General features: G+C 40.0%; 1 protein-coding gene across 2 annotated transcripts; it reads right to left on the bottom strand.

Annotated features, from left to right (window-relative positions):
* Positions 1-5,214: 5,214 nt before the first annotated feature.
* Positions 5,215-11,206, bottom strand: Scaf6 (SR-related CTD associated factor 6). 2 transcript variants are annotated; one of them, XM_071697935.1, is made up of 8 exons: positions 10,963-11,206; positions 9,869-10,039; positions 8,611-9,271; positions 8,453-8,524; positions 7,786-8,188; positions 7,310-7,713; positions 6,806-7,171; positions 5,215-6,507 (listed from the first exon to the last, which is right to left on the bottom strand). In XM_071697935.1, the coding sequence occupies exons 1-8, from the start codon at positions 10,979-10,981 to the stop codon at positions 6,213-6,215; spliced, it is 2,391 nt and encodes a 796-aa protein (XP_071554036.1). In that variant the 5' UTR covers positions 10,982-11,206; the 3' UTR covers positions 5,215-6,212. The 2 variants fall into 2 exon arrangements, with proteins under 2 accessions (XP_071554036.1, XP_071554037.1); XM_071697936.1 differs by lacking the exon at positions 10,963-11,206 and adding an exon at positions 10,671-10,928.
* Between the last annotated feature and the right edge of the window lie 286 nt (positions 11,207-11,492).

Raw genomic sequence — 11,492 nt, 5'->3', positions numbered from 1 at the left:
ATACTAGAATACGCATTCTAGTTCGCATTCGTATAATTTCAACTCTTTTGCCAAACGGAACACGTTTCCTCGAGGTTTAATAACGCTTAATATTTCGTTGAATTTAAAACGGATTAGCGTGTGATCGCGAAAATGAAAAATGAGCAAAGTGAAACGGTCGTTCCATTGATAGATTATCGCGCGCTCTCGGCATGGCCGAGTCCGTAAAAGGAATCGAGTGACAGAGAGCCGTGACCACCAGTTAAAACTGTCGCCAGACTTGCACTTCCGCCCTAAATACGCGTCTGAAGTACGAGATCCGGTTCTTACGTGACAGCCACGTACGAGGTCGCCCGTGGTAGAATGCGATTTAGTTTTCGAAAGTAGGTACGGTCGCCGCGAGTAGGTGATATCTACTGGCACGTGTTCACTTATCTGACAAACGACGGCAGCTGCCACTCAATGTCATTCTAAAAAAATACTTCTCTTAATTCCCGCAATAAACGGCGAATCGAAATTTTATGTCTCATCTTTACGCCGTAAAGTTTTTAAATGTTCTCCCATAATACTGAAATAAGAATAACATATCTGTACCTTAGAGGTAGAGAATCAGTTTTTATCAAAATTGGAGTTAATACTTTTTCCAATAGTTTGTCCAGGTGTAATTGTTTATCTAATAGTAACCAGGAGTTTAAATTGTACAATGGTAAAGGGTCTTATTACTGTCCATCATTACTATAGTTCCTAAGATACAATGTTTAGAAAAAGTCGTATTGGAAATTTTTATAGAGGTATTAAATCCTGTTTTCTCTAAATTTCTAATAATACTATTCTTTACCTCTAAAGTACATATATATTACCAAAATCATAAACACAAGTTTGTGATAAAGTGATCATCGGGAATAAATGATTGAAATTATTTAATGGGCGTTTTCGAGAGAGATGGTTTGAAAACATTTTTTGCGTCTCTATTTAAAAGAATGAATTAGAATTATTTTTAAAAATTAATTAAAATTTACTTAAAAAAATTTTTTTCCGTATCTATTTATTTAAGAAAAAAAAAGGAAATAATGCGTGTCAGCTGCATATAGACTAATATAGAGCTGTTGTTTATATGGCACTGTTATGCAGGCTACATTCGCCTTGGAGGTCGCAAAGATTAGCTCTCCGTGAGAGAAACTGTATTCTATGCGCGGCCATAAATAGCCGACGATATAAAACGGCACCATTGCTCGCCGTATCATAACACGCACCATAAAATTAGATATCTGCTTCATTAATGATGCGCGCCGAAAGGTCAGAGGGAGCAGTTTGAACCCCCTTCAGAAATGTCAATTTGCGTTGTACCGGTCGCTCTCCGGAGCTAATATCGTGTAACCGTGGACCTTCCTTTGCGAGGCCGTCACTTCTTCTTCTTTTAACTATATAATGATTCTAACGTGGCAGCATAAAAATTCTCGAATAAAAATACAACAGCGTGACGATGTTCTCCGACAAGCCGATAGGAAAAATTTGATAAAACGCGGACCGCGGGGGAAAAAAAAAGAAGTGCCGCTCCCTCAAAATTATCAGGATCGTCACTTCCGTTCCTCTATTTTTCTCAGGTATAGTGCTTCTCGGCAGGGCGTTTTTCTGACGCTGCGATTTTTATCCCGCGCTTCTATGAACGACAAGCTCGAGCTCGGCTCACGGAGCCGCGACGTTCCAGGAAATAACGCCTGGCCGTCCATCGGCGCGCCAATCCGTCCGTCCGCCAAACCGTCGCGTCGACGTAATCGGCTTCTTATCGGCGCCGCCGGGTATTTCTTTTCGTGCCCGGCGTCACGTTTGCCTTCCCCCGAACGTGCCGCAACGGTCGCACGGGCGCACGCACGTATCGCACGCACCGCGTCGGTCGCACGCACCGCGCGCCGCATCGCTCGCATCGCCCGTATCGCACGTTTCCCACGAAACGCGCGGAGCGCGGGCCCTCGCGCCGCGTGATAACGCGCGGCCGATAACGGATCGGGCGGAAACGTGAGAGTTTCCGATACGGATCGCTCACGTTTACCGGTCGCTCTCGTCTCGCTCCCGATTCCCGGCGGCGCGCGGCGCGGCGTTTCGGACTCCGGAATTCCAAGCGGCGCGGCGCGGCGGCCGGATCACGCACGAACGTGACCGTTCCCGCGACTGCGTTCTTCTTCCCTCGCGGATCGGTCAATTGTATCAATCACGTTGGGAACCGGCCGGCACGTACGTCGAGTACGTTGACATGTGCGCGGACGGGAGAGACGTTGATACGCCCAGCCGCCGACAGCACGTGCGATTCGGTTTCGTGAGACCGAAGTGTCCATCCGCGAATTCTTAAATCTGCGAATTACCGATCTCTGAGTCACAGCCTTGATGTCATGCATGATTAATCACACAAGAGCGATCACTCCCATATCACTATCTTAAAAACGAAATCTCTCACTTGATCAGAATAAGATCGTTATATTGTTATCAAAGTTATGTAAATATTAAATTATTAATATACCGATTTATTAAGCAACACACTAGCTCCTCTTTGGTTTTTTCCTTCCTGTTAACGTGGTTCCGTATTAACAATGTTTATTTTACAATGTGTCTAAAAGTGGTCGTTTAACTTAATTATTAATTAAAATAAGACGTATATGAAACGTCTCGAAGACGTCATAAATCGAGCCATAAAACGTCATAACGACGTCTCTTTCTCAGTTTGATTAGACGTCTTATAAAAGTCTATTTAAGACGTCATGTTCTCCGGGGTAGAACGAAATGTCATCCGCAAATCCTTAAATTACCGATTACTGAATAACACTCAGTCATGCATGATTAAGATCAAGAACGATCACTCTCATGTCATTGTCTTAAAAATCTCTCACGTGGTCAGAGAAGATCGTTAGATACGCTCTCTGCATATTATTGATATATATAAAATCGCTTCTTTATTCCTGTTACAAAAATTTTCAGCAATGTCAGCAATGAGAAAAGCGACACTGGAGATTAAGTTGTGAAATATGATAGATAGCGCATATCATTGCGTTTTAAAGCCCACTCGCCTTAACTGAACAGGCTATCTGTGGAGGAGATAAAAGACCACCCGATCTTGTATGACAGATCCGCGTATTCCGGTATTGCATGGATAATGGGTTAACGTATCAAAGTTTGCGTAATCTAAATATAAACAGATAAAATCTACTTTCAGTCAGTCTCGAGTAACCTTAACAGACTCTTAACAGTGTTTGGTGTCAAGATTGAAAAGTTGTAGCAGGTAAAATAATTTTCAATCAAATCCGATCTTCTTGTAAGAAAATCGACTTCGAATTGAAAATCGCGCAGTTACAATTCTCTTTTGTTATTATAAAAACTGACGCCCACCGTACGCCGGAAATGAGATAAAAGTTGTTTAGTTTAACCAGATCTATGACCCCTGACACTACAACCATACGTCTTACGACGTACTTGCGTAGTTTCCTCCACTTCTCTTCTCTCCTTACCGACTACTGTCTATTTCTGCCAATGTAAATTAACTTTAATCTCGGTTTAACTTGATTTTTATCTTTTTCTAATTCTTAGAACTAGGAGAGGATAAAAAGTGAATTAAATCGAGATTAAAGTTAATCTGCATTGGTAAAAATTGACATGTACATCATTTATACACATGAAAATTTATATATATGAAAATAAAAGTTTAAAAAATCCAAACCAGGCATTAAAATTATGTTAAAAATAAACAAAAAAAAGAACAATAATTATATCTTACGGTAAGTGATTCAATGACTTTTAAATCATTTTTTGATAATATACGTCTGGTAGACGGAACACGTGTTTCTCAATCATTAAAAATAAAAGTTATAGCGTCGGGGTTAAGTTTATCGCCACTTTCTAGGATTTCCTTGCATACAAGTATACAAAATGTATCAACAGTTAAATCCTATACCCAGACAATTTTACAGTAATATTGTAAAATTCTTGTAATATAACTGGACTGTTACAATATTACTCCAATATTAGAATATTCTGTGTTAGGTAGAATAGATATAAAGTAATTTTATATTTACATATATAAGCATAAATCATAAGCGTTTTAGCATTGTTAATTTAGGCGCCATGATACAACAATCTGAAAAGAAAAAGAATTAATAAAATATATTGTGATTGGCCTATAATAGAGTTTGATTTTTCATACAATCATGCGAGCGCACGCATACACAATTTTCATAAAAAAAAACTCGCACGTTTCTCCGATAAACTTATACATTCTTTTCAGCGTTACCATTTTTCCATGCGCTCGCGAAAATGTGATATATCATTCTCGTTCGACGCACGAAAGATTTATTTTTGCCTCGCGCGATAAGCCCCGCAGGCCAGGCGGGTTAAGAGATTCTGCGCAACTTTCGCACATATCTCGCACGACGGCGAAAAGAATTCGCGGGTGTTGTGACAGCGCGGCGCGGAATAGTCGGCCGATCATCCGGCTTTGTTTACGTCTCGCTCCCAACGTGACGGCCGGGGGATCGCCGCTATCATCACGAGAAAACCGGTTCGCCGTTGGATTGAATCGGTTTCGATATCAGCTGCCGCTGGGGGAGTTCAAGAAGGCGACTCGCGATTAACTTGTAGCCGGTCACTCGCCAAGCCGTTCGTAGCCAGTTAAACGAGGCTCCACCGAGCGTTTTTTCTTCCATTCTTTTAAGACTCTCGTGCGTGCACGTGACGCGCGATAAGAAGACGCCTCTGTTACGAGCGGTCGAAGAACGCTCCTATTACGCCGCGTGATATTCTCCTTTCAATTAGAACAGTTTTGTCTCGCGTCACCCTTATCTTCCTATTCTTTCTCGCGAGAGAGAATTCTCACATGGTTAAATTATCGCGATGTTTAAGATTGTACAGACATGAGAACGAAGTACGAGCTATTCTTGCGAATTTTAACAAAGCGGATTATAACAGCGTGAAGAAAAAGAACGAGTAATAAAATTAAGAATATAAAAGAAGGAATGAACTTCGCTTTGGACGATCTATAGTTTAGGTCAGAATTCAGGCTAGAATTCTATTTATAATTTTATATGCGCTATATAATACAACATTTAAAGAGAAATAATATATATATATTAAAATGCATATAGGTATAAATACATCCAAACGGATGGCATGTAAAATTATAGAGAACTCTATCATGAAATCTAAAGCGAATTATAAATTATATAAAGTGGGCTTAAGAATAACACAATGTGATTGTAAATATAAAGTTACTTTATGTGATGTGCATGTATCTAGTTTATCAAAAGTAAATAATGACGAGTGATGTGTCCCAATGGAATTTTGATTTTGGGATTAACCAATTTCAAACGTTCTCTCCTTTTCTTTCTCTCTTGATAATATATTTAATATTAGGAAGAGGAAACAGAGGAAACAGCAAACGATAGCGATGGTTCGCATTCGCTTTATAAATGTACAGTTTTTATTCTTGAGCTATCGTTCAATGTATCCAATATAATCATTTGTTAACTTACTAAATACAAGTATTTTTATTCCTCACGTGTTTCTTACGCCCATGCTATTTTACGGCACAAAACGAATTGTACTTCTGTACATACTGTGAGTTACATTATCATCTCAGTAATGGATGAAAGTGGAACGAAATTTGTTTAATCATTATGTATGGAATATAATTAATATATTAAATAGGACCGCGCGCTTCTCATTTTAAATTTCCAATATATGAAATTATATAATTACAAATCCGATTAATCTCTTTCATCAAACTTTTGCGTAACAAGATTCGGTATTTGTTTCAGCATCTTTTTGATCACACGTTAAACTTGAAACAAATCCTAATCACATTCATAATTTTATCTATGTTAAAAATTTACAATTTAATCCCACACAATACTCACTAATTGTCGCCGAATTGTAAGATTGTGATTAAGATAGCTCCCGATAAAAATAATCAGTGCAATTTCAATGTAAAACAATCAGCGCCCACCTGTGATGGCATAAAATTGGTGACATGTGCAATAAGGATTCAGAATTAATGAAAGACAACTGCTTTAGAGTCAAAAAAGTACGTCGATTTTTTAAATTAGCCCTCATAGGCGATAGCACAAAATCCTTTTGGAATTGCGAATGGATGTCCAATGCAAAACGAGAATGTTTTTAATATCTCGTGGCTGATACTTGCCCCATACACAAAGTATCGTGAACATTCGGAATTTTCGTTTTGTCAATGGCGTTCAGTCGCGATCCCCTCTCTCCTCAGCTCGTTCCTCCGCTCTAGCTTTCATCCTCGTGATGAACGCTTGACCTTTGTTCTTTCGGAAGGTCTCGTACGGATCGTTCAGATTGATACCGACTCCTTTGTATTGATCGTTCTTATCACGAATCTCGCCTCCAGAAATGGGCGCCTCGATGCCCTGCTCGTTCGCACCGAGACCAGCACCACTCCAGCCCATTTTCTTGAGTAATTGATGCCCTTTATTACTCTCGTCCAGACTAATCTCTTGTGGAGCTTTACTGTAAGTGGAGCCACTGAAATAATATAAAACAAAATTTTTTGTAATAACACAATTATTTATATTTTATAAAAAAATATATAAAAGTTAGTGAGAACGCGTAGCTTTGAATGAGAGCGATCGACTTGTAATCAGAATCCCAAATCCAATCCTTGACCTTCATCTCATATATACTTTAGTTTTGTAAGAGGTTGATTGGGGAGTTGAAAATTATGAGTAAAGGAATTACGAAATTAAATGATAATTCATTTTCGGAACATCATATTTCTATTCATATACCATATTTCTATATCTTTACAAATGTTAGTACTTACAGAAAACTAGGAGGAGTTGGACTTCTATCCTGTCTATCCAATCTTCTATCGGGACTGCGATCTTTATTACTATTCCTTCTCCTTCGGCTCCTATTAACGTGATTGCTGTTGCGACTATTGCGTCTGTGATTAGTCGCGGGCGATCTCGATCTACTTCTGCCTCGCGATCGCGATCGTGATCTGCTGCGCGATTTGCTCCGGTAGCGTTTCTTTGGCGGACTAGGGCTTTTAGATCTCGGCCGTAAAATCGGCGATGGAGATTTAGACCTCTGCCTAATACCAGCTGTTATATCCTCTTCTTTACGCTTGCGGGCGCCATTTTTCGCTTTGTAGTACTCATACAATCCTAATTTCTCCCATCCATCACTGCAAATATAATTGAAATTGTTGTTTATAGAACAAGTATGTTAAAAAAAAGTAATTTCTATATTTTTATATGTATCTTTTCAATATATTCTTTTTTATAACTTATATATGCATATTATATATAATTTCCATATTTACCTATCTCTAGGAGAATCATGATTTGGTGGTGCATAAAATGCTTCGACAGCTGCAACTAAACGATCACTCGGTGGGGCTGGTGGTGGAAGTCTTATCGCGTCTGGATCCAATGGCTTGTATTCACCATCTTCTAATTTTATTAGAGGTACCATCAAACCAGCTGGAAGCTCAAAATAAGGCATACTAGGCATCAAATCCTCCACAGAAGGTTCATGGATGACAGGCGGCGGTCCAAAACCCGGCGGTGGCTTTGAGAAGTCCGGTAAAGGAACATTGCTAAACGGCGGGGGTTCGTTTGAGGGAGGGACACTCCATCCTGGTGGTGGTTGACTGAAATTCACATCTGTACCCATTGTGCTCGGAGGACCAGAATGACTGGGCGGTATTGGCATACTTTGCTGACTCTGTACAGATAAAATTTTTCATAAATATCTAAAAAAATGAATATTCAGTTTAAAGAAAAAAAATGGCCCTACCAATTGAGGCGGTGGTGGCGGCGGCGGTGGAGCTTTCAATTGCTGATCTATCGCCATCTTTTGTTGTTCAATATTCTGGATCTGTCTCAGTGCATGAGTGACAAAAGCTTGGTGTTGCGCTTGATAATTATCGAATGTCTGTTTCGTCGACGCTGTAATAGGGGTAATCGCGGTGGCGTGCTGCGCTACTAAATTAGCTTGGTACTCTGACCAGGATGTGCTCGGTTGTTTCAACTTATCTATGATGCCTTCGTCAAAATAATTATTCTTTGATTCCCACAAACTTAACAGCTTATTTAGCTTATTAAGCTGTTCGTCGGATGCCGCTAGTGAAGTGTTACAGAACATGGGAACAACAACACTTTCCATTGCTTTGCGGAGATCCATAGACTTTTTTCTTGCACTAAGGAAGTATCCAATTATATATCTTGTGCATAGTTAGTGATATCGCATTTTAGTTTATGACATATCGTTGTTTATTATAAAATTGTAAATATAAAAAAATATAAATTGTATTATAAGAATCAAAAGAAACTTTAGCAGTCATAGAAATTATATTGGAATTATTTTGGGAGTCGATTACAATTACGAGAATAAAACATCCAAGAATAAAAATAATCCATTTTGATCACATTGATTTATGTCATATACATGTATTGATACTAACCAGTGATGTAAAACGTCATTCACCAGATAAATAATGTGCAACTTATGGCTGAAGGTTGTCCCCTGAATTACTCTGAAAAAGAAAATTTAAATGGAGATAAAAACGAATATATAATTTTCATACGTAAACATGAAACATATGTATATACTTAAACGTACCTCTTCAGTAAATGATCCGCGACAACTTGATTGCTCTGCGGTGTAAGTGAATTTTGAAGTATCCAGGCCTTTCCTGCGCTTATGCTATCCTTTGTGCAGCTATCGATGATCGGTTGTAGGACCGTGTCAAATGCAGCCAAGTCTGTGTTTGTGTTTTGCGCACTGTTCTGTAAACCCTGTTCCTGTGCCTGCCTCACAGCATCCTCTACTCTTCCCTGCTGTTGTGCCATCAACGCAGCATGCTGCGCAGCCAGGTTCTGTTCTGATTGTCTCACTTGTTCCTGCAACGTCGTCTGCTGCGACTGTAGATTCGCCAACTCATTCTGCAGCCACGCGGGCGGCCCCGCGATGTTAACCGCTTGCGCGACTCCGGCGATCGGCGGATTCACACCTCCTATGGCGCCGGAAACCGGTCCAATCGGCGGTCCTGCATTTCCCGGCCCTCCGATCTGTCCAGGCAAAACGGGACCGCCTTGGCTCCCGACCTGGGGTCCGATCCCGACCACCGGATTTATTCCATTGTTTTGCGTACTCAGACCGGACGCAAGATTGACGTTATTCAGTGGCTGCGAGACGGCGCTTGCGGCTGTTTGCTGCTGCTGCGAAACGTTTAAACGTGGGTCTGCATTTTGCATTGGATTTATTCCTTTTTGCTTTAAAACTGTAAACGAATGACGGTGGATTATTGTGAGATGCTGAGTCCTTGTCAATCGATATTTGAAAAATTTGTATACAAATAGTTCGATTGTTTTTTTTTTCTGCGAAGTCTTATCTTCTATATCGGTGCGTATAAGAAAATTCTTGGGCATTTACATGAGAGAAGTATAGTATCGGAAAACTCGGTAAATCTTTTGGGAGCACTATACTCTTTTTTTTTCTTTTTTTCTCTTTTTTTCTCGCATTTTTACTGTACTAAGATATATTACAGGGCACGCTATTTTGGACGGGTGGGCACGTATTTTCCCCACACAGATTGAAGCAATACATTGACAATGTACTTCACGTTAGACAAACTCCAGCAAGAATCTTAAAACTACATCTTCTCAAAATCGCCATTGCCAAGGAATGCAAGGTGTCTTTAGTGTAAAAGTGTTTCTGCTTAACAAATAGCAATCCCAAAATCTTGAGAGGATGATGGAGAATCAGACTCTGTATCGCTTTTCAAGGTCATTCCTTTGCTGGTTGAGTAAAGCATGGCCTGTTTTTTTTTTTATGCCTCTTAATCACAGTAGCTGTTAATGGGCTATGTCCCACTTACTGGCTTGCTCTGTAGTCACTTTGTACTGATAGTAGTTGAAGTGCTCCCCCCCAAACAGGAAACCGAACTTCGGGTTGTCCTTCTGCTTGTTTTTCGTCATCTGTTCGAATTCTGGCCCATTCCTTGCGACAAACTGCGCCAGTTTGTCTATGATGTTCCGTAATTCTGTGTCTGAATGTTATGAGCAAGAAAAAAGAACAAGAATCAGACCCAAACTAATATCTAACGAATTAAATTAGATATATGATCTATAATCTAATAACTATTCTAATTGGATCGTTACTTCATATTATTTTGTCGAAGAAGTCATTGGAAGACGCTTAAAGTTAAAACTGCGTAAAAAAAATAACAGAACATAAATAAAACAACGCAATACAATACATATTGTTAATAAATAAACAGTACTACCTATATGACGATTAGTAAAGTTTTCGAGAGGGACACAAATTGCAGTCAAAAGTGAAATATACAACTATCTACGCAATGAATATTCTTGAATGAACACTCATCTGTAAATAATGTGTGCGACCATTTACAACCTTAAATATAGAGCAATCAAAGCCAAAAAAAATGTCATAGGTAATATTGTTTATTCACCAACGATATACAATATTGTAATTACTGCAAAAACATAAGAGAAGAAACAAAGTCCACATAAATATATCCAAAATTGACAAGCAAACATCATTAACATGTATTAATTACTCGTAAAGCCTTTTTCAATTAACATTTTTATTTCCTACGTTTGAAATATATATATATATATATATATGTGATCTCGATATAAATTTTTGCAAGTAACCTAGCGAACGAATCCGGACACCAGCGATTTGAAAGTGTCACCGCACTACTCTGTTCTCGTAGGAATAGGAAGTCGCTCAACCAAACGAAACAGCGAGGTGGAAGCAAAAGGCACATTTTATGGTTAATGCGGGAGGATACGGATTAATTAATTAAAATACAAGCAAGAGAGAGGGAGGAAGAGAAAGAGAAGGGGAGAGAGAGAGAGAGAACGGGAGGTGCGACGGTGCGAGGGACGAAACGAGAAACGCGTGCGAGAGAGCGCGCCTGTGCGGCCGGATCGGCGTGCTCACCTGCGGGTGCCTGGTCCATCTCGGAGCGCGGGGACGCTCGATCGTCAACGGCTCCGTCAAAGTTGCGCCGTTAAAACGTTACGTGCACGTACCGTCCGCTCGCTCGATTGTCGCACCGTGCATGAAAACGGGGCACCGTCTCGTGGTGCATCATTCACTCACGTCACCGGACCGGACAACGCGCTAGACGCCGCCATTACAACCTCGCGGCGGCCGGCAGGGCCGCCAACCCGTTGGGCGTCGCGTCTGGGTCGCGTCACTCGCGTCCTCTGAGCGCCGGCACTTTGATGCCTCTCGCGCATGCGCGGACAGACATTTTTTAGGTCTGTTCTTTTTTTAGCTGAACCTCTTGCATGGTTCATCCTCTTCCTTCTTGTCACGTTTGATCACGTTGGAGAGAAAAAGAGAAAAGATGAACTGTGCAAGAAATTCAACTAAAAATAACAGGTATTATTTAATATTGGTATAAAATTGGTATTATTTAATATAAAAAATTAGAGCATTTAATATAAAATAAATATCTACTAATT

Source organism: Temnothorax nylanderi, unplaced genomic scaffold (genome assembly GCF_030848795.1).
Source record: "Temnothorax nylanderi isolate EJ_2023f unplaced genomic scaffold, tnyl_v1.0 TNYL_tig0014_pilon, whole genome shotgun sequence".
Lineage (NCBI taxonomy): Eukaryota > Metazoa > Arthropoda > Insecta > Hymenoptera > Formicidae > Temnothorax > Temnothorax nylanderi.
Note: the sequence above shows the minus strand (reverse complement) of the source record. Positions and strands in the feature narration are given on the sequence as shown.